This window comes from Ctenopharyngodon idella, chromosome 8 (assembly GCF_019924925.1).
Source record: "Ctenopharyngodon idella isolate HZGC_01 chromosome 8, HZGC01, whole genome shotgun sequence".
Classification (NCBI taxonomy): domain Eukaryota; kingdom Metazoa; phylum Chordata; class Actinopteri; order Cypriniformes; family Xenocyprididae; genus Ctenopharyngodon; species Ctenopharyngodon idella.
The window spans coordinates 3,793,910-3,816,922 of record NC_067227.1 but is presented as its reverse complement, the minus strand read 5'-3'; the positions used below and the strand labels follow the sequence as shown (position 1 = coordinate 3,816,922).

General features: G+C 38.4%; 3 protein-coding genes across 12 annotated transcripts in view; 2 read left to right on the top strand and 1 right to left on the bottom strand.

Annotated features, from left to right (window-relative positions):
* Positions 1-38: 38 nt before the first annotated feature.
* Positions 39-13,751, bottom strand: hnrnpk (heterogeneous nuclear ribonucleoprotein K). Of its 8 annotated transcripts, none has more exons than XM_051902431.1 (19): positions 13,605-13,751; positions 12,595-12,704; positions 12,170-12,220; positions 10,093-10,190; positions 9,957-10,013; positions 9,284-9,327; positions 8,406-8,478; positions 6,572-6,685; positions 6,366-6,494; positions 5,968-6,284; positions 5,784-5,873; positions 5,336-5,389; positions 5,158-5,200; positions 4,743-4,755; positions 3,765-3,806; positions 2,182-2,217; positions 1,351-1,412; positions 1,106-1,275; positions 39-1,017 (listed from the first exon to the last, which is right to left on the bottom strand). In XM_051902431.1, exons 2-19 carry the CDS (start codon positions 12,650-12,652, stop codon positions 987-989), a joined length of 1,482 nt encoding a protein of 493 aa, XP_051758391.1. In that variant the 5' UTR covers positions 12,653-12,704; positions 13,605-13,751; the 3' UTR covers positions 39-986. The 8 variants fall into 8 exon arrangements, with proteins under 8 accessions (XP_051758391.1, XP_051758392.1, XP_051758393.1 ...); XM_051902432.1 differs by having other exon boundaries at positions 13,609-13,742; XM_051902433.1 differs by lacking the exon at positions 3,765-3,806.
* On the top strand, positions 13,715-16,251 carry rmi1 (RMI1, RecQ mediated genome instability 1, homolog (S. cerevisiae)). Of its 2 annotated transcripts, none has more exons than XM_051902429.1 (2): positions 13,715-13,861; positions 14,345-16,251. In XM_051902429.1, the coding sequence occupies exon 2, from the start codon at positions 14,376-14,378 to the stop codon at positions 16,008-16,010; it is 1,635 nt and encodes a 544-aa protein (XP_051758389.1). In that variant the 5' UTR covers positions 13,715-13,861; positions 14,345-14,375; the 3' UTR covers positions 16,011-16,251. The 2 variants fall into 2 exon arrangements, with proteins under 2 accessions (XP_051758389.1, XP_051758390.1); XM_051902430.1 differs by lacking the exon at positions 13,715-13,861 and adding an exon at positions 13,868-14,058.
* Positions 16,252-19,245: 2,994 nt separating this feature from the next.
* Positions 19,246-23,013, top strand: part of ntrk2a (neurotrophic tyrosine kinase, receptor, type 2a) — a 65,388-nt gene continuing 61,620 nt past the window's right edge. For both annotated transcript variants that reach the window (XM_051903847.1, XM_051903846.1), the window contains exons 1-5: positions 19,246-19,776; positions 20,183-20,257; positions 20,346-20,417; positions 20,582-20,650; positions 21,920-22,062. In XM_051903847.1, the coding sequence (XP_051759807.1) occupies positions 19,571-19,776; positions 20,183-20,257; positions 20,346-20,417; positions 20,582-20,650; positions 21,920-22,062 (565 nt within the window). In that variant the 5' untranslated portion in view covers positions 19,246-19,570. The remainder of the gene's footprint in view (positions 19,777-20,182; positions 20,258-20,345; positions 20,418-20,581; positions 20,651-21,919; positions 22,063-23,013) is intronic.

The following is a 23,013-nucleotide window of genomic DNA, read 5'->3' as shown; positions in this document are numbered from 1 at the left end:
ATTAAGTGTATTGACACAATTTAATAATCATACCACACTGAAAAAAATGGCAATTCCTTTATTATTTCAGACAAATGACAAACTCTACAAATGTGCCTGGTTGAAGAACTTCAGAGAAAATTTGAGTAAAAAAATAAAGATAAGAAAAATAAAAGACAGGGAGAGTGAGAATTATCGTCCTGCTCCGACACAAATATAGTCTAAAACTTCAAATCCACTTATGTTTTCTTTTCTTCTTAAAAAGAAAACCGCATACAATGATTATGAGCCTTCTTTTAGGATGGCAAACCTACAAAAAATTCCAGAGGTAGAGTAATTTTTTTAAAACACTAGATTTTAAAAACCCAGCAACAGACAGGAGAAAACACATAAAAAAAAAAAAAAAAAAAAAAAAAGTACTGCAAGCCTTCAGTACCTGGTGAAAATATCTGTATTTTTGCTGAGGAAAAACATCACACGTATGAAACAGAGTGTAAAGGATATATTCATATGTCCATAGTAATCATTTTCCATAGTATCACTGGATATTTACATTTTATTCTCTATCAAATGCAGTTTTAGAACTCTCAGGAGGTGTTTAAAAAATAATAATAAAAAAAGAAGGGGGGGTTGAATGTGTACATTCTGGATCAAGCTTTTGGAATAGTGGAAAATTTTCCTAACTAATAAAACATTCACTCCAAAAGGAAAAAAAAAAAAAAAAAAAAAAAATCAACAACAACGTCCTGTTGAAAAGCAGCTATCTGCTCATCCAAGATTTGTGTGAAGTGATAGTTGGCCCATATAAAATTAATATAAAAACAACCAAAAGAAAGAACAATCCCACAAAATCCACAATCAAGGACAACCAGAGGGCTCAGGCTCGTATGATTCTATGAGGGATTCCTATAAAGGTGACAGACAAGGACGCGTCATGTGTCAGGACATCACGCGGTGACGAGGACTTGAGCTGCGGTTGGATGGATATCCTGAGAAACAAGGGCTGGTTAGTTCTGGCGTCCCAAGAGGTGTAGAGCGCTGGTGAACAGAGAGAGTGGGAGAGAAGATCAGTCAGCATCATAATGCTTTAGTCCACTGTGAGGTGATCACTCAATCTGTAACATACCTGTTCTGTAACAGGTACTGAGCGTTCTGGATCTGGTCTTGGGTTCCTGTGATGGTGATGATGCGGTCCTCAGAACCCTGTAGGGGCTCGTCGATTTTGATTGATGCTCCGGACTCATGACGAATCTGCTTGATCCTCTGACCCCCTTTACCGATGATCGATCCGGCCAGCTGAGAATCACAGCAGGAGGAGTTAAATACGTGTTTCATGTGTAAATGGTATCTCATCAGGAGTGATTTACTCACATCTTTAGGAATAGTCACTTGTGTGGTGATCACAGGACCTTCACTGTAACTACTTCTTCCACCTGAGCATAAAGAGAGGGAAATGTATCATAATGGGAGATGTACAACTGGAGAATTCCAATAAGTCTATTTGAATTTGAATATATATTATATATATGGCCTCTATAGCTCTGGACACACCAAACCGATGGTCAGCCAATGTCGGGCCTTTTTTTCATTGTGTTCTGCACTGCTGGCTCTAGTCGAACACCGCTGGCAGTTTTTTTTGCCCGATTCTGCATGTCACATCGTCAGCAGAGCTCGTCAGTGAGAGAGATCACTTTGATTGGCGGTTCAGCTTAGCGAATCAGCACACGAGAAATTTTTTTTAAAAAAGGCGAATCTGACTAAAGCAAATGACGGAGTAAAGAGGGAACACACTACAGGCACTTATTCTTGTAATTTCATCTCATTTGAACAGTAAATTATTTTAATAATAACATGGCTTTGTGGAATCAGGACATCAAAGCTACACGAGTAAGTCTGTAATGAGCAAGACTGGTGTAAACAATGGTTAAATCAAGCGTTGCTTGCTTTGTATATGCACAGTTCTAGCTCTTCCAGTTTTTTTCGAATACAGACTACTGCCACCTGCTGGTATGGGGGAGTCATGTCCTCACGCAGGCACAGAGCGTACGTTCTATTTGATTGTCGGCTGTAATCTGCGCGGTGTTCAAGCGCAACTCTTCTGCCCCAATCCGAGGTGACGCCACAGTCGGCTTTCATCAGTGCTAGTTCTTTGGCGTTGGTTTGGTGTGTCCCTATCTTATTATAACAGGATGGTGTACTTACCAGACTGATAGGAGGAATCCCAAGATGAATTATTGTCTGATTTGAGAAACACAAAAAGAAAAAGTAAATAATCTTCACTGTAACAGCAGTGGTTCCCAACCTCTTAACTCGCGGCCCACACAACCAAACACCAAGTTTCTGCGGCCCACTGCAAGAATTTTAACGGACCCGACTAGGTGTCGTGTTGGTTAATGATGACTTACAAACGGAGATTAACACTGTATTTACTGAATAATTTACTGAATTTACTCAAACTGGCAATGAACAGAAAATGCAGATAATGGGTTACACCGAGCCCAGGCCCGGTTCCAGAATCAAATCGGGTGCTCTAGCCTTAAAAGGGTTAGTTCACCGAAAAATGAAAATTCTGCCATTTATTACTCACCCTCATGTCGTTCCAAACCCGCAAGACCTTTGTTCATCTTCAGAATACAAATTAAGATATTTTTGATGAAATCCCAAAGCTCTCCAACTCCTCCATAGACAGCAATTTAATTACTACTTTCAAGGTCCAGAAAGGTAGTAAATACATCATTAAAATAGTCCACGTGACTGCAGTGGTTCAACTTTAATGTAATGAAGCGACGAGAATACTTTTTGTGTGCAAAAACAAAACAAAAAAAATGACTTTTTTCAACAATTTCTTCTCTTCCCTGTCAGTCTCCTACGCTGCTGACGTAGTGAATGCAGTGCAGCACTTCCGTGTTTTTACGTCAGAACGCAGTCTCATTATAGGTCGGCTCCTGCGTCAGCAGCTCACACATGCGTCGTGCTGTTCAGTGTACAGCGTCGGCCAATAATGAGTCGGCGTTCGGACGTAAACACAAAAATATCTTAATTTCTGTTCTGAAGATGAACGAAGGTCTTACAGGTGTGGAACGACATGAGGGTGAGTAATTAATGACAGAATTTTCATTTTTGGGTGAACTAACCCTTTAAAGCATGTGTATCAGACTTTTGTCTTGCCCATTGTTATGGTCACATTGACAATCACTGCAAATTTGAGAGTGAATTCCACATTTGCAGCACGTACATGGCTGTTTAATTGATGAAGCTGTCTACACTGCACAATAAATCTCTTTACATCATGTCTACACTTTGTTTGATAAAATGAGATTAAACAAAAGCGGTGAGTGGATTTGGACTAACTTAAACACATCTGACTGGCCTTTGTGTTCCAGAAATGTACAGATATGCCTGTGATTGGCTACATTGCTCAACACTGCAAAAGTATGTTGTAAATACAACCATTTGACAGTCTCCAGAGCGCAAACACAAACACGCCCTGGAGCATTTGCCAAATCTGTCGCCAATATCCTATTATTACAGCTTCAACTGTGGAACAGGGCTGAACGAGCCACAAGAGACTCTGGCACATAACAATTAGACCTTATAAACTAAAATCTTTGTGACTAACCCATTCTAATTGAAAGGTTGGTGTTTAGCATTTACTAAGCACTGTATTTCGGGCTGAAAAGAAGGAAGTTGCAAACGGAGATCAGGCTAGTCACTACTGTATTTTCTTCGTTTAGCTTTATTTTTTGTCTTTTTGATGTCAGGCATTGCTGAAGATTTATCCTTACTTGTAGATGAAGAAACATCTGCATTTGTCCTTTTCAGCGACCCTGTTGATAACCATTTATCCATGTTTAAATCTGTTGTAGCCTACAGTAACTGTATTCAGCAAAATGATGGCAGATAAATTGGTGGTCTATTCTTAAAACAACCGAACAGCGAGCTTAAATAGTGCATATACAGTAACAGTTTAATAAAATTTTTGTTATTTAATTATATATTGAATTATTATATTGAATTAGACATTTTTACATATATTAACAATTATTATTTTTACTAATAGTAAATAGCACCCCTCCACCACAATCTCAAAAACCACCGCTGTACAGTAAAGATATGTAAACTGTGCCACTCTTTTGATAGTCTTGAATGTCAAAAAAAGTGCCCCGCTTTACTTGAATTGAGTAAATAATTAAAACTACAGAGCCCCTAAAAGGACATGGTGATAGTTAGAGAGATGGATGGAAAAGTTGTGTTTCAGTACTTTTGCATTCACTCAAAAACATTTTCGTTTTGTAATGTAAATAATATGTTGTGGGAGGAAAAGCTATATTTCAGTGAATGCAAAGTTTAAAGTAAGAGAATGCAATTCTTTTTTTCTTTTTTTTGGTGAGAGAAAGGAAAAGCATTGAAATAATTTTCCCTTACATGTAATGTTTTCCCATCATCATGTCCCCTTATATTTTAAAAACTACTTTAGATAAACCCACCCCTAGACAACATACAACTAATAAAATTGTGGTTAGTTGCTTCACACACAGTCAGATAATCTTCCTGTCTAAGTGGGCAGTACACGGCCAAAGTAAGTTAGTCAAATAATTTATAAAACATTTCAAAGACTTTAGTGAGACTAAAAGTTGACATAAAAAGGTGAAACAAATTTTCCTCAAGAGAAAAAAAAAAAAAAAAAAAAAAAAAAAAACCATTTCATTATGAGCAATCTTTCGAATGCAGAAAAGCAAATATGTATTTAAAGAAAAACTTACCATATCCATCATTCTGTAAAGCAAGAGAGAACAGAACAGAAGGGTGAGAATCAAAAAACCAAACACAAATGTTTGAAGGCAACTTACAAAAAAAAATATGTCCCTCTCTTCTCTTTCCAAGGCACCTAATTACTCAAACATCATCTGTTACCAGGTAACACAGCTGAGCTGCTGTTTTGGATGCTATTGTTAAAGAAAACTTTTCCTCTTGTGACCGTCTTTTCTTTCATATTGTGATGTATATAAAAGTGAAATGCCTTCTCCAATATTTATTAATTTATAATTTTAAAAAAAGAACAATCCATTTTTATTTTATTGTGACTAAGTGGCATGGACTGTGGTTTTTAAAATGTAGTTTGAGTCATTTCTTGAAACTGAACTAAATAATAAAACTGCAATAAGACTGAATACTGACCATGCTGCCTCCATAACGATCACTGCGCCCTCGTCTTTCCCCACTGGAGAAAAAAAGAAAATTGATAAATATGGCATACAGTGATTAACTGCTTATAACATCCTACACAACACAAGAAAGCATTATAGCTGATAACAAGGGAAAACTTGAACAGCACTGATCCAACTGAAGAACTTACTGCCGCCTTTCTTCCATGTGGCCACGCTGGGAGCTGTAGGAGTACTGGTCATCACTGTAAAGTTAGAAACACAGCATTCATAAACTGTTAACCAACAAAATGACAAATCAATATTTAACGATAAACCAAAATTAAAATTCTTGGGAAAAAAAAAAAAAAAAAAAAAAAATTAAAAGTTTTTTAGACCCTATTTATGTTAAGGCTGGAATACACTACACAACTATTAATTTGAACAGTTATTGAAAAACTGGGCATCATACACAAAACAACTATACATTTTACACGCTAACAGACTTTAAAGTCAAAGTTCTTCAAACACTGAACTAGTTTAAAGTTGCTCCAAACATAAACTCATGCAGAAACATGCGCCTCAATGCATGTGTGTTCTAAAATCAGCTAAAAATATCAAAGACGTGTGATATTCTCCGACAGTCTGTGGCCATCATACACTATACGATTTTCTGTGACGGTCAACTCCGACTGCCCAAAATCTGCAGACTGGCTCTGACTTTCAGCTACTAGCGTTGACTTGTCCAGACTGCAAATAAGGGGAAAAATCAAGGCAAAAGGCATGTAGTGTATTCCAGTCTTTATATTTCAATGGAATAAAAATATATATCAGAATGGCTCACCCTCTCCTGTGGTGTGGGGGTCCCATGGGCATGTTTCGCGGGGGACGACCCCCTCCTCTCCCCCCTCTCTGGGATGGAGGGGGGCCCCTGCGTGGGCTCATGTCATCATAGTCTCTCCTGTTCTGCATGTGGTGGCCACCACGACCTCCACTGGGGGGCATTCGATCAAAGCCACCTCCGCTGCCACGCCCCCGCGAAGAGAAGCCTCCCATGGGCCTACGGCCCCGCTCTTCATACGTACTACTGAAGCCGCCATAGTCGTAGGTCTCGTCGTAAAAGTTGGGGTCGTACTGCTGAGCTCGACCTTTAATGGGAGCCTGGAAAGAGAGAGAGTTAATGAGAAACATGTCTAACAACACAGTGACAAACAGCCCTGGGAAATGATATGTCAGTCTGACCTCCACAATGAGCTCTAGCATGGTCCTAATGCACTGCACCACCCGCTCTGCTTTGCCCCCCACTAGCACCACACGGTCAGTGGACTGAGGACAGCACTCCTGAAAGAGCTTGATGGTGGTCTGGGTGCTCTAGAACAGAAGGTTTTTGATCAGCACAAATATAAAATTCATATTCTATGGTTAAAATTCTCATTTTAGTGTCTTACTTCACGAAGTTCCTTAATCTTGGCACCCTTCACGCCAATGATGCTTCCAGCTAGACTCTGATGGATAAGAAGCCTCAGCTCACAGTCAAAGTCCACGCCCTTATGATGTTGATACTGCTCCATTCAATCAGAGGCGAGAATCAGATGTTCATTTAAATATACAGTAACAGGTTCAGGGAATGTACAGCTTCTCATCGAGGGGTAGGTGACATAAATTACAATATTTTAATATAAGTTGGTCAAGTTAAAATTAATAAATAAATAAATTAGTGCTGTCAATTGGTAAAAAAAAAAATTAAAAAAATAATGAATCACTTTTTTTTTTTTTTTTAAATCGCTGTAATTAAGCGCGATTAAAAACATTTGAGTTTATTTTAATATTGTAATAATTTCACAGTTACTCTACAAATTAATGTAGAAACAATTTAAAGACAGTATATTTTAAATATTTGTGTAATGGCATCTTTTTATGAATGAAGGCCAGTATCACTGAAACTAATACTGGTACTGATGTCTCAATGAAATCGATTTTTTTTTTTAACATTAATTATAGACCTTTAACATTACAGTATAAATGAAATCTGTCAATTTCAATATTAGGCTTAAAAATAAATTTTAATTTAAGTGAACTTAAAACAATCCTCACATAAACCCATTATAATAAAATGTCAATTTACCTGTCTAACAGGTAGGACATATACAGAAATTGAATAAAGTTATCAAACACTTTACAGTCTTGACTGCATAAATTATAAATTAAATATAGATTAATCCTTATTAAAGCTACAATTTTCTCTGTTACCTTTGTACTTTGATTGGCATTAATGACAGACATCACAGCAACTGGTTTATTAGGCTGCTGTGACTTTAAGAGCTGCCGCTGCCAAACATGACGTGGGTCTGACACGCATCTCATTTCCTTACAACTCTTTAAGTTCATTTAAGACTGCTCTTATGAGGATACTAGACAAAACGGAAATTTTGGCATAATTCTGTGTGTTATTGTTTGTTCAAGCACGAAAGAAACGATACTGGTGCGTGTCTTTCTGTGCACGAGTCGTGTGTGTGTCACACGAGACATTCACAGACAGCGCGTTCTCGTTTATCTTGTGGCGCTTGAATGGTTTAAAAGCATTTGCGTGCATAAGAGCGTGATCATAATGTAACACTAGCCAAATTATGACGGAAAAATGGATGCTGGATTAATGCCATTAAAAACACTAAACTATTTAAAAAAAAACGTGTTAACGCACTAATTTTGCACTAAGATAAATAAATACGAACATTTATTTACTTTTTGTATATTTATATATATATATATATATATATAAAAAATATTATATTATATGATAATATTTTTACTTAAAAAATGAAATAAAAATAAATAAAACTATTTAAATTTAAAAAATAATAATAATAATAATAAATATTTTTAAAATTATCTGCTAAATTTGTCATGCTGGATTAATACCATTAAAAACACGTTAAACTATTTATATAAAAAAAAAAAAAAAAAAAAAACGTGTTAACGCACTAATTTTGCACTAAGATAAATAAATAAGAATATTTAATTTTTGTGTATTATATATAAATATTATATAATATTTTTACTTTAAAAATGAAATAGAAATAAATAAAACTATTTAAAGTCAAATTGCAATACTGAAATTTAAAAAAAAAAAAAAAAAATTATAAATATTTTTAAAATGTGATTCCGAAGCAAACCATTTTCTATGTAAATAAATTAAACTAAAATAAACTAAAATAAATTTGAAAATAAATGTGTATCACCCACCCCTACTTCCATGTCATATATGAATTGTGAAAAACTCACCTCTTCTAGAGTAGGTATGATCTTCAGCAGTATCTCAGCTACCGTGGGAATATCGGCACTGATGCTTAGGATTCTGTCAAAGTAATGAATCGCATTCCACGAGAAGAGAGAAGAGAGTGGATATTAGACACACGAACAGCCTGAAGAAAACCGTCAGTGCTTTTGTTAGCGCATTTAAATGTGAGGAGAGGGAACAGACCCCGAAGAGAGTCATGGAGTAATGCACCCCTTGGTCAAAGGGGAGTGGAGAACACAGGAAAACAAAGAAAAACAAACTGAAGCTCCTTCCCGTTGCTGAAATGTCAAGATACAGGGAAGGTCAAGGTATGAAACTGATAGAGGGGTGACAAAGTGCGGAGACAGAGAATGGCAGAGATGAACATGAAATCAAGCAGGTTCCAGATCCAGTAGAGAAAAGAGACAGATGATAGATAAACAGACAGGGGGGTTGGGAGTTGGGGGGAAGCAGTGGAGCAAAGTTCAAAAGTCAGATACCACAGTAAAACAATACAACAGACAAAAGGGAGAAAATGTATTTTGCACTGCCCCTTCACCATAAATAACTAAATTCAGCCTTGTATTAGCAAGAAACCTTTAAAATGAAAACTGTGGAGGAAGTACATTTCCCAAAGGTACAAAATGTTTCTGACGTCGGAGAGGGAAACAGGGTGGGAAAGGGCTTCCCTTACATGACAGAAAAGGCATTTGAACATAGCACAACAGCATTTAAATTCATATTGATCGTCATGGCAGCATCATACTCATGTTTCATGGCAGAAAGGGAGTAGTTTGTACATTAAGGATGTTAAAACAGTTCTGATATTGGCAGTAACAGAGCTGATATGACTTGGAGGTTGGAGTATCTGAGTGGCACGTACCGCTCGGGCCCACTGCTGTCTGGGACTGACACAGTGGCATTGTACTGCAGGGGGCGGGGCCAAGTACCCAGAGCAATCAAGCACACGGATGTCAATCAAGTAAGCCGCCCAATAGGAAGGGCGCGATTATGGGTGTGGCCAACCAGGGAGTCAGGAGGTCAGGCGGCAACGCAGGTGGGCGGTACGAGTCGATCCGGAATATGGGAATTGGCCAAAAATGAACAGAAAAATAAAAACAAAAACAAAAAAACAAGGAAAAGGGGAGAGGGAGTGGAAGAGGAATACATTTTTTAATTGGAAACACTTTCAGTGTGACTTTCAATTCTCATAATGTTGGAGGAGAATGGAGAACAGGAGAGGAACAGATTATGAGAATATGTACTAGGCCAAATACTATTTTAGCCAGCAACAAAGATTCAAATATACTCTTCAATTAACTCAAGAGTACAGTAGAATGTGGGGTATTTATTACACAGCACTGCTTTTGTAACACAAACTGCCTTGGTTCCACAAAATCTATCATTTTCTTTGGACAAGGATGATGAGTTTAAAGTGTTTTGTTGGTTTTTATACATATTAGCATTATCATATTATAACCCAGTTCTACAGACATCTGAGCTCCATCTACCACAGAAAGAGTGAGAATGTGCGAACTAAACAAAAGAGTACTCACATCTGTGCGCAGAGCTTTAATATTCTTCCCACCCTTTCCGATCACCGCTCCGGCATTCTGGAGGGAAGAGCCAATCGGCATTGAGGTACAGCAGTAGAAACGAAACTCAGAAGTCACGGGAAACTCAGGGACTTACTTTGCTCTGTAGCAGAATTCTGAGCTCCACCATGTCGTCAGAATTTCGTGATCGCTTATGGGGCTTGTCCTCCTCAGTATCCTCAGCAGAACGCTTACCTGAAATGGAATTCGCAACACATATGTTTATCATGTAAAAGTTGCAATGAAACGGAACTAGCGACAGATCTTTTCTTCTGTATTGTGACGTACATTAAAGCAGTGTTTCCCAACCCTGTTCCTGGAGGCACACCAACACTGCACATTGGATGTCTCCCTTATCTTTGTTCCACTCCAAACTTTCATGCCCTTCACTCGCTAACTTTCCTCCGTCTCATGGAGTCGGATATGCGTCATTGCTTACATTGCATGAGTGCCCACTACTGGCGGAACTCACGCATAAGGTTTAAATGAAACGCACTTATCACTTGGAATTCACTGTGGAGCTGATTTATTATTTAAACCCCTTTTACTAATTTGTTTTATGCACCATTCTAAATGCATATAAGCTGTTGGAGAAAATATATAAAATCCTATAGGTTTATGAGCTGTTGGAGAAAAATAAAATGACCAAAAAAAAAAAAAAAAATCAATAGTATAAACTTTGAACATAAGCTACGATTATTATGTGATTAAATCTCAACAATTAATATATTATACACTATTAATTCAAAAATAATTAATATATCTTGCACTTCAGTTAAGCACTGTGACATCACAATCAAGTTGAATTGTGAGATATAGAGCTGCTTGAAGTGTACACCGAAGTAGACTCGCTCCCTCTGTCAAAATCGAGGGGACAAGGGTCTGTCCATACAAACTTCCCTTGTTCAAGTGGACACACTTCAAAATGGCAGCGAGAATCCCCCGAGGGGAAGTGCTTAGTGAAGTTCATGAGTGTGTGTCTAAAAGTGGAGTGGAACACAGCCCAGTCTTGGAGTCTCTACTAATGGGTTGTATCAGGTGTGTTTGATTGGAAAGAGTTTGAGTTCAGAGTTGGTGTGCCTCCAGGAGCAGGGTTGGGAAACACTGCATTAGAGTGTAACATTATCGATAAAGAAAAATTTAGGTTGGGGAAATGTGGGGTATGCATCGGTTTTTGATTGGATGTTGAGATGTGGTTGTGGCACTCAATAGTGCAGGTCAACGATCTTCAACCTTGCTCCTGGAGGCCCGCTGCCCTGTAAACTTTATATCCAACCTGATTCAGTATGTGATTTTCAAGCAATCCTGAAGAGCTCGATTAGCTGGTTCAGGTGTGTTTGATGAGGGTTGGAGCGAAACTCTGCAGAACAGTGGGCCTCCAGGAGCAGGGTTGAAGACTTCTGGTGCAGGCAGATGAATGCAAGTTTGCAGGGGCACGTTTAAGTGGACTAAATGACTGGAGAATTTGGCATATGTCATCAATGAGAAGTTCGTTGAAGATCCAGTTAAGACACTTTGATTAATTTACGAGGTCAAAACAATGTTTTAAAAATTAAATCTATACACGGGATGAACCGCTCATAATAATATCTATAACATGCATTTAGAAAATAGGGTGAATTTTCATTTCATGCTAACTTTAGCCTACTGTATGATATTTGCTATCAAATTTCTAAGGCCTCTAAATAATCAACATGATCAAAAATTTGCTGAAAAACCTGTGGTACACCATCTACTACATACCTTCTGTTATCTGATTGATAGTTTAGCCTTTTTTTTTTTTTAGCAAGTAAAAGGCCATTAAGGGCCTATTTACACCTGGTCACTTCATGTGTTTTCTCTGATCAGACAGCTATCCAATCGTGAAAAGACGAAGTGTAAATGTCCTCAAGTGCTTTCGAGAGGAGGTGGTTTGAGACGCATTTCAGATGAAACTGGATAACTGTAAATGCATCTGGTTGTTGAAACCACATATGTAAATTTAACTCCTCCCAAAATGTTAAAAATAAATGTGTGAGAGCGTGTTATAGGCTATATGTTATAACCAGATATGATGGCGCTGCCGATGAGTAGCCGAGTATCTCTGGTATCTCTTTAAATGAAACTGAAACTAAGTCGCAGACGCTCAAAACACAATAATCATCATTAAAAGTAGTGAGACTAAATGATCTTACCAGTGCTGATGCCGCTCTTTCTCCTATTGCGGTCTTTGATCTTGAAATTAGCTGATGATAAATAAAATGCAGCTCATACATGTTGCTTTCATTGACGTGAACTCCGTTAAATTTGCATACAGCGCGGGATTTGAAGATCGGATTTATATCCGTTTTGCGGAGACACAAACTATTCCATTTCATAAATTAGATTTTTCTAACTATTATTTCATGTGTCTGGATTTAAAAGGTTAAACAAGATACTGCACAAGAAACAGCAGGATTTTGGGAAGTTGGGAAGTGGATGGTGAAAATTGGATGATGACTGACATTTTTTTTTTCTTTGGAAAAAGAATGCACAATAACAACATTCAATATATTGGTTCCATTTTGATTTTATGCTGCTTTATAAAAAAATAAATAAATACATTTTCACAGGATCTTACCATTACTGTCTTTGTTGCTGTAGGTCTCCTCTTCCTGCGGGTCGTTTTCTGGCTCCATTATCTATCTACAACAAGCGGAGATGAACAGCTCTCTCTTTCCTTACGGATGCCTAGGGGAAAACACAAGTAGTGCATGACAGAAAATGTTATATGACCTGATAGGATGCTAGTTCCAAGATTGTTTGTATGAACATTCTAGGGATCTCATCAGAATAAACGGTTCTCTTTTTGTCCAAGGAGTATGACTAGTGCAAAACACAGTATTTTAAGAGAAGTATTTAAAACAAAGCAGAACTGAAACTAAATGTTCTGGTAGCTATTCTGCAGGAATAAAAAATACTTAAATATGGACTGAAAAGCAATACAACGTACCAAAAATTAGAAAGAAACTCAAGAACGTATTAAAAACAAACCTACACTTGGGTTGTGTATCAAAATGTATTGGGCTGCCTACCTAGACAGCATTGTGCGCACTACAAGGGCATATGAACGTTCGAACGCGCCTGTGATGCTCACTAACTATTCGCCAAATTATTCCTAACGATGTTGTCTAGACATGCAACTTACAGTGCTTTGAGACACAGGATTACTGTAAATAAATTGATTAGTCGCCATCTTCCTGTACGGAATCAGCTGCCTGACGGGCTAATTAACAATAGTTTCAGGAAGCTAACGAGCTAGCTAACTACCATAAAGTATTTTTTCAATAGAATTACTCGTGGTTACTGCGTTTGGTGGTAAAAATTAATAAAACAAATAAATACAACGCAAACGCTTTCTTCAACACATGCCAAACTGTGGAAATTACAGTAGATGAAATAACTGATTAGGATTGCTAGCTTCCTTTAGCTAACAGAGATGAGGTTAGCTATCTAGCTAGAAAAAATGCAACTTAACCGTGTGCACAAAAATGCATATCGATAATTTAGAACTGTGAACATGTTTTACACTGGAATATATTGGTTTACTGTGTTAATAACAATAATATAATGATCAGGAAATGTACCTACCGACCTGTTCCTGTCTTACTCCCCCTTCGTAACAACAATGACGCACTAAATCTTTCTACCGCCGATGTAGCTCGGACCAATGAAAGCACCGCCCTCCACAAAGGAAACGCGCTCTGATTGGCTCAAACCACAGCATAACCGAAACTCCAGCAGCGTCACGGACAATCATTGGTCAAATGAAACGCCAATCTTTTATGACCGCGTTCATGATTAGCACGACTGGTCTTGCAGAAAGTACAGTTGTGTTTTGACATGAGGTAAGTTTAATTGTGATGTTTCTTTGTAAGTTATTCCATGAAGTATCAAAAACTAAATTAGTCGCTGTAAGGAAACCACAAGACGACCTGTAGTATAGATTATGATAGCAACACACTCATTAGAACAAAGTGGCGCTCTCAAAAATTAGGCACCATTCAGCCTGCACAGGAATAAAGATGGAATTACTCATTTTCTGGTAAGGTATCTACTTTAACTAATCATAAAAAGGATGTATATACTATAGTACAGTGTAGTGTTATATGGTATAGTATAGAAAGTTGCAAGTTATTTGTTTTTTATTTTAAAAAATGAAAGAAAAATGTTTTCAGAATATATATATATATATATACACACATAAGGTTTATTATTTAATCATAATTGGATGTGGAAGCATTAGGATTAAAATGTTTTAATATATGCAATAAGTCTTTATTTAAATCCTAATTCTTTACTACACATTTGCCTCTTCCCATGTTTAAAAGATAAGGCTCTAGTGTTTGGGACAGTGAGAGGATGTCCGTGGGTGAAGTCCAGGTTACCCAGGCATGGCTGCACTCTCAATGGCACGTCCAAGTCCCTCCTGCCTGGCTGGACGCTTGTGTGAACTGGATAAAGGAGGAGGCGGATAGAGAATCCCTGCCTCAGTCGCAGCTGAACCAGCGTGTCTTGGAGCAATGGCTGCTGACGGACCTGCGAGATCTGGCCCACCCAGTTCTCCCCGAAAGAATTTCGGAGGCGCTGAAGACACAACTGGACAGCTGTTACTGTGTTCAGATGGACTCCGTACTAGACATCAGCCAGCCTGCCTACACTCAACTGCAGCGTATTCGAGGAACCAACTGCTCCAATGATCAAGTCTCGGCTGTTACGCAGGAAACGCAGAGGCCGTGGGAGGCCAAGCCCACTCGCATGTTGATGTTGCAGCTCACGGATGGAGTGCAGAGTCTGGAGGGTATGGAATACAGGCCCATCCCGGCTCTGAGTACCAACCTGCCTCCCGGCACGAAGCTCCAGCTAGTTGGGCCAATCGTCGTCCGTCTAGGGGTGTTGCTCTTGAAAGCTGAGAACGTGAAGGTGTTGGGTGGGGAGGTGGAACAGCTTTTGGAGATATACTCTCAAGGAAGAGTGCTTTGTGGGACACTTGGTTTGCCTGAGGAGAACCATCCACGAGGTGAGGAACCGGATGACCGGGAGCTTCTGGCCAGCGTAGAGGCTGTGGGAGATCATCAGGTAGCCGACAGCGGCTATGACAGCCTAACTTCAGAAGCTTCCTCCAGACCATCTCACCATCATTCACAACCCCATCCTCAAGTGATGCCCATTTCCAGGGAAGACAACTGGGATAATATGGATGAAATTCCAGATGATGACTTCAGAAATATTCCAGACAATTTTGATGATGTTCCACAAAATGCCGCTGATGATATGATGGACTACATTCCTGAGGACTTTGATGACATCCCGTTGGAGGAGCTGGACAGTGTGATGCGCCCGATAGATTCAGAAGTCTTGCCAAGTACTCGGGAACACTCTGAAATCCAGCAACCTGACTCAAAGTTACCAACCCAGCCCAAAACGGAAGAACTTAACCCTCTAAGTTTTCGCTCCAGAACTCCTCTTAGCAACACTCACCAAAGCAGAAACTTAAATGAAACTCACGATACATCTGGTGCAAGTTCCTCTACAAACACCGTAGAGTCTTCTGGTTGCAAACGAGACGCACCTGTTCCCATGTACCTCTGCAGACTACAGGCAGGCAGTTGGCCACCCGCCAGCGTTCAGGTTTTTCGTCTACAAGCTTTCATCGTCACACTGGTGGGAAAGTTGCGCATTAGCGGCAGCACGTGGAAACTGGAGGCCACCATATCAGATGGAACCGGGTACTTGGACGTGGACCTGTCTGATGCCATGCTGGCCAATCTCATTGGCTTCTCGGCAACGGAGACCCGAGTCCTGCGGAAAGACCCGGTGAGACGCGGTGAGGTGGACAGTGGGATACTGCATTGTCAAAGAGAGCTGGTGGATATGTGCTGTATGATGAGCGTGCAGGTGGATCAGACGGGCAGAGGAGTCGTGTTGAGTGCCAGTCCGCTCTCTGACAGAGAATGCTCCGAGCTACAGAAAAGAGTGAAAGAGAGGAGGAATTAAGCACTGCTTATTCTCTTGACTCTCTTTTTAACCTAACCTCACAGTGTTTGTACTGATTCAGTCAGTGGGTTCAATGAGATTTGAGTGGAATAACTTGTTTTGGTTGTCTCAGTCTCAAGAAAACTGTTACATTTCAGAATTCATTGTATTCTATTTTCGTAATTGTTTTTGATCAATTTTTGTGGTTTTAATGTCTTCCGTGGTTTAATTAATTAAAAAATAATAAAGAATTCCAATTTCACTTGTTTTTTTTTTTATTTTTAGCACAATTTTTATTGTTACATTTTCTGGAGAAAATGTAAGGTGTTGTAGGTGGTTGCCAGGGCGTTGCTATGTGGGTTCTACTGTGTTCTGAGAGGTTTTAACGTGTTTCTTTATTAGAAAAGTAATAGCGCACTTTTCCCCATAAACCACATGATTTGAAGTACTACTATATCAAGTATAGTCATAACGAAGTGCAGTTGTAACACTGGAAGTCTTTCCAACTTTTTTAATGAGATCCTTTCTGAAAACATTTTAGAATTTTTAATTCTTACGTAATTTAATTTATTGTATTTTTCAATTTTATTTTGATTGGTTTTATTTCTACTATGTAATTGGTAGAAATGTACAACGCTGCCATGCCAAAATCGCCTCAGCTGCTGACATGGCATTAAAATTATCTACTAACTACCATGGAAATCTTTCCTCCTCATGCATGTTAGAACTCTCATCTGTGCGCACATTCACATTAGCATCTTCTCTGTGCATTGACAATTTCAAGCATGTGGACCACATTCCTGCAAATGTGGGTAAGTTATGCATTTTTATTGTGAATATATCATTATTCCTGTCGGCCCTGCTGAAACGGAGAAAAACAAAACAGCTAAGCCGTTTAACCAGTCCAGTCATAGCTGGTTTAGCTGGGTGGTTTAGAGGGGTTTTAACCAGCTAAGACCAGCCAACCATGCTGGTTTTCAGCAGGGTGATCATGAAAACCAGCAGCATCTGTTGAAATTACTGCTTTGTCTTTCTTGAAGTAAGGTTTTTAGGACATGATAGGTTGCTGAGAAAATCAGGCAAAAATCCAAGCGGTAACAGTTTGCACTGATGCTGGTGGAAGAATGTGTGTGTCATCACTGTGAAAATGAGTAGAAAGACATAAAAATACTAAACTGATACATATGTATTCCTTCAAAACTATTTGAAAACAATCAGAGTATAAAATGTGTCAGTGAATGAGAGTTATCAAATGGAGCACATTAAATATCAGTGTTACTACCATCCTGGGTAGTAAAAGTAGTAGGCTAATAGTAAAAGTGCTCCTTGTTTTCAATCATTATTTGTGGGAAATAGAAAATATGTTGGTAGACAGATAAAGACATTTAATGGAGAAACCCTATTCTGGTCAGTCTTTGTGCAGTACAGCAAAAAGCAACAATGCTACAACTGTAATTGATCTACACAAATCCGTCATCCTAAACAATAAGAGTGATGTTTGCCTTTAGCATGGATTTCATAAAAGTCCATAAACAAATACCAAGGGGCACCGGTAGATGGCAGCAGTGGAATGTAATTCCAAGCACATCCCAAATGGACCATTTAATGAACCAGCTTGGATATTCTTCCTGCTGTGTACATAAAGGTACCTGCTGTTTAAAAAAAAACCATACGGGAAAAAAGTATGCACAATTCAAGACCACAACAAGGCAGGGCTTTCATAATGAAGTATCTCTTGTTTTAAGTAATCCAATACTCCATCTGTTAAATTCAAGCATATAGTAGTCCTGGCTTTAATCATATAGCCTACATTCTACAGCTTTATCTTTATGGTTTATGGTCTTGGCCTAAAAATACTTGAGTGTCATTAACTGAGTGCACGTAAATTGCCCCTTCACGAGACTCCCACAGTGCTAATCTAATTCTCCTTTGATTTATATTCCCGCGTCGTGCGTCAATCCTGACGTCATTAGAATGACGCTTGACCGGGTAACGGTTGAGAGAGCTGCTGTTCTGAATCGGTTCATTAAAACGATTCGCGAGTGCCCTTTTGTGTTATGAGCGAGTCATTATTCGATTCGTTAAAAATCACTTTGTCGTGCTCGACCGAAACAAAATCTTAAAGTGCTTTATTCTTTTCTTGTCTACAAATCAGCTAATGCCGCCAACACACTACACGATTTTAGCCCTGATTTTCCACTCGCCGGCAGTTAATGGCGATCGCAAAAAGACCAAAATCTGAGGTAAATCAATGCTCCTTCACCTGAGTGAGGTTCACTGTTTGAAATATCAGAGGCTGGGAGAAGTGCTGATGATGCCCGAGAGATATTTAGTTGTCTAGCATAAATATAGACATAAACAGATCATAATTGCTTATCATCATCATCATAAAACAGATATTAGCCTTAATTAAAATCCATTATGATTTCCAGTAACGATCTCGTGATTTTAATCGTGTAGTCATTATTTTTTTATTTTTTTACACAGCCTAATTCTTCCGTCAGCTAGTTTCTTTCCTTGTTGTAAATCAGACTGAACGACTCACTTATTTGATCATACTAGAACACAAATTATAGTCCTACTGTGAAAATTAATATTATGAATAAAATAATATTTGGAAATATTTAGTTTCTATTATGTTACATTAGGCTATTAGCCTACGTTTTTTCTGCTCACTATTGCTGTAGGCTATCATTTTTTAGATGTATTATTTTTTAAATCAATTTACATGTATTTATTTATTTTAATCAACGTTTTATTATTGTATTCAATTTATTTATAAATGTATTTAGTTTAATCTAATTTTTATTATTTATTTTCACAATTTTTACACTGTTTTTCCATGGACACCCTAGCACTCCATTGAGTCCCAGTTTGAAAACGCGCTCCAAAAGAGAGAGGCTTCAGGGAACGAGTCGAAAACTGCGAGTCAGTGCATGGAAGAAACGAGAACAATTCGTTCATTTAAAAAATTCATTCACGAACGAAACACTATAACCTACTGCTGTGTGTTAATTAGTGGCTGTCATTACCATAATCTGAGCAACATTCCTGAAAGGAGATAAAACAACTGTCCTGACTTACTACTGACTTATAACAGAAGAATCACGACATTTCTATATGCGGTTTATCCATACAGCAGTGTATAATCCATACGCCTTAACTTAAAGTCTTAAATCGGTGTAAGGATGTTGTCAATAATCAATAAAGTGCTTTAATGATCTCTTCTCCTCCTCTCATCGTCTCCTCCCCTCAGATGCGCTGCGCATCATCCAGCGCTCGCACTCTCTCACTTCAGCACTCGCGTTTCTCAAGAGCGCGTCTTCTGTCCTTCTCCGCTCACCCGGACGCGTCATTGAACGCCAGCATCATTCTAGGTAGAGCGAGACGTACAGAGGCAAGAGGAGGAGAGGAATACGAACACTTCGCGTAGATAGAAGCCCGAGACAAGGTCGACTGAGTCTTACGATCCGTTTTGCGTGTCTCGCGCTCGGACGCTCCAGACGCGGGCGCGTGTGTTTTGCGCTGTCTCCACGCGTCGGATTCCAGGGGGTCTTAAATCTGGAGGCGAGGACCCGGGGATGAGCCTGCTGTCGAGGGGCTTCGGCATGTCGGGCTGGGGGCTCAGTTGGGTTCTGATGCTGCTCGCGCTCTGGAGGCCCGGTACCGCTTGTCCGGAGCCCTGCACGTGCACGGGCGTTCGGATCTCGTGCGTGGATGCGGAGCGCAGTATTGTGGCTTTTCCAATGCTGCAGTCCGAGGCAGAGATGGAGAATATCACAGACATGTAAGTCATACATAAGATGCCAGGGGTCACTGAAGATGATGCATGTTGTGTCAACTCTTTAAAACAGACAGCCAATGAATTACAATGTCATTAACTTGCATAATTGTGCCTGATTTCTATGATTTATTCAGTTTGATTTATTGTACATGAATTACTGTGCCAAAGTAATTTCATAAGTACAAACCACATTATTATTGCCATTATATTCGCTTCAGTGCGGCTTCTCGTATGTTGACAGTTTTACACAAATGTTTGCAAAAAATAATGATATGAATCAGATGTCATTGAAGACATTTTGATGGACTTTAGGTTAAGTTGCTGTTACAAATCACACCAGAGCATCAAGGCTTTATTTAATCGAGCTGGATGACTGTTTTAGAGACAATGTTCTTGTTGCTGTTTACAGATACATTTCAAATCAAAGCAGTTTCACATCCATTAATGAAAAAGATCTCAACTTATACCGCAGCCTCAGAAACTTGTGAGTACTAAAATGTGGAACCACTTTAATGTTCTTTGTATGCTGTGAGATGGAAATTTGTGACATCAGTGTTTGTCTAATCCTACAGAACTGTAACAAACACACGGCTCACATATATTTCGAGGCAGGCCTTTCAGAGCAACCTGAAACTACAATATCTGTGAGTGTTTTTGGATGAGCTGGAGGAGTTTTGATTGTTTACAAAGTTTCATTTTAGCTAAAAGAAAATTAATATGAAATAATAATTGTACCTAAACATCTGATGTTGTAGGAATTTAGTATATGTGTTTCTTTGTCAGAGCTGATCGTTGCCTCCTTTTACAGGAATCTCAAAGAGAACAATCTGTCGTATCTATCCTGGAGGACGTTTCATCACTTAAACATTTCATACCTGTGAGTCTCAGAATGTTCATTGAAGATATATTACAGTTACCATTTAGTGTACTTAAAGGGTTAATTCACCCCAAAAAGAAATTTCTGTCATTAATTACTCACCCGCATGTCCCGTAAGACCTTCGTTCATCTACTAAACACAAATTAAGATATTTCTGTTGAAATCCAATAGGTTTTTTTTATCCCCCATAGAAAGCAACGTAATTACGGTCATTCAAGGTCTAGAAAGGTACTAAAAACATCATTAAAATAGTCAACGTGACTGCAGTGGTTCAACGTTAATGTTATGAAGCGACGAGAATACTTTTTGTGCCTGAAAACAAAACAAAAATTACGACTTTATTCAACAAATTTGTCTCTCCCCTGTCCTACGCTGTTTACGTTCGCCGTTCTGACGTAGAACCTGGAAGCGCTGAGCGTAAACAGCGTAGGAGAATGATACAGAAGAGAGGATACTGTTGAATAAAGTCGTTATTTTTGTTTTGTTTTTTCACACACAAAGTATTCTCGTCGCATTTACTCACGAATTCTCGCAACATGGCGACAGAAGAGCTGTCAGTCAATAACTGGGAAAACAAAGTAACTTGAGTTACTTATTTGAAAAAGTAACTCACATATTTGTTGTAAATTTAAAAGTAATCCATTACTTTACTAGTTACTTGGAAAAGTAATCTGATTACGTGACTTGTGGTACTTGTAATGCGTTACCCCCAACTCTGTCTATATCCACAAAACCAGTCATAAGGGTCAATTTTTTGAAATTGAGATTTATATGTCATATGTATAAATGTCATATTGTTGCTGAACAAATAAGCTTTCCATTGATGTATGGTTTGTTAGGATAGTGCAATATTTCCCCGAGATACAACTATTTGAAAATCTGGAGTCTGTAAAAAATCTAAATATTGAGAAAATCACCTTTAAAATTGTCCAAATGAAGCCCTTAGCAATGCATATCCACTCACAAAAAGTACATTTTTGATATATTTACGGTAGGAAATTTAGAAAATATCGTCATGGAACATGATCTTTACTTAATATCCTATTGATTTTTGGCATAAAAGAAAAACGATAATTTTGACCCATACAATGTATTGTTGGCTATTGCTAGAAATATACCCGTGTGACTTCTGAATGGTTTTGTGGTCCAGGATCACATATACTGATTATGATGTAGTTGAACCAGGTTACATGTAGAGTTATTTGGGTTGAGTACTGCATGTTTCATGGCACTGTTATAATACACTTGTATGCATTTATATGTTGCAGGTTGCTGGCAGGCAATCCTTTGCAGTGCTCATGTGAAAACGTGTGGTTGAAGCAGTGGAGAGGAGAGGAGGCTGAGGAGCTGCTGTGTGTGGAGGAGGGAGGAAAGAGGAGGGCTCTGTCTATGCTCACACTGCCTAACTGTGGTAAGAATTAGTTGATAAAGAAAAGGTATGGACAACACAGTCTAGACCTTACTTTTACAGGGGTCATATCATGAGAAATCAAATTTTCCTTGATATTCTGTGTAAGATACTGCATATAGTAGGAGCTCTATGAAAATGTACTGTAACTTTTAGAACTCAAAACTTTAGGCCATTTATTGAAACAAAGTTGCAAAAAACATTCTGTACTTCCCCCAGCTCTCTGATGTAAGACAGTCACAGTAAGATAATATGAAGCTGGTTAGATTATTGTTAGACTGTTATTCCTAAACTAATGATAAATGCGTAATATAAGCAAAAGTTGGGTCAAACCTCGTACTTTCTGGTGCTGAATGATCCCGACGTTTGAAACGAGTGACTGAATTTTATTTTTAACAAGGCCCCTGATCATTTCAGTCTGATTTTAACAGTGTTTACTGTTCATTTCACCACAGTTTGTTTTGTGAACCTGTCATAATGTATTATAGACTGCAAAGATGGGACAGTTAAAAACATTACTGGAATCAGCATTAACCCAAAGCTTGTAAGCGCAGTTCTGTATCCTATTTCACATGCGAGAGTGTGTTTATATAGAATTATTAAAGGGGCCGCAGCAAAAATGCTGTTGAGATTGAAGGATCAGAAAGAAAGTAAAAAAAATAAATAAAAAAAATGAAGAGGAAAATTTTTTATTGTGTCTGTTTTGGTGAAAAAAGAACATGAGTACACCTGAGGGGAAAAAATAAATAAATAATAATAATAAAAAATAATATCTATTGAAAATTTGCATTATAAGCTGCTTTCAAATGTGTCTTTATCAGTGTTAGTTTAGTATCATTTACATACTATTTTAGTATTTATTAATAGTGAGTTATAGGGATGCACCGATACCAAGCTTGTGTACTTGTACTCGTACTCGTAAAAATACCCCCGATACCAAAGACCGATACCTCA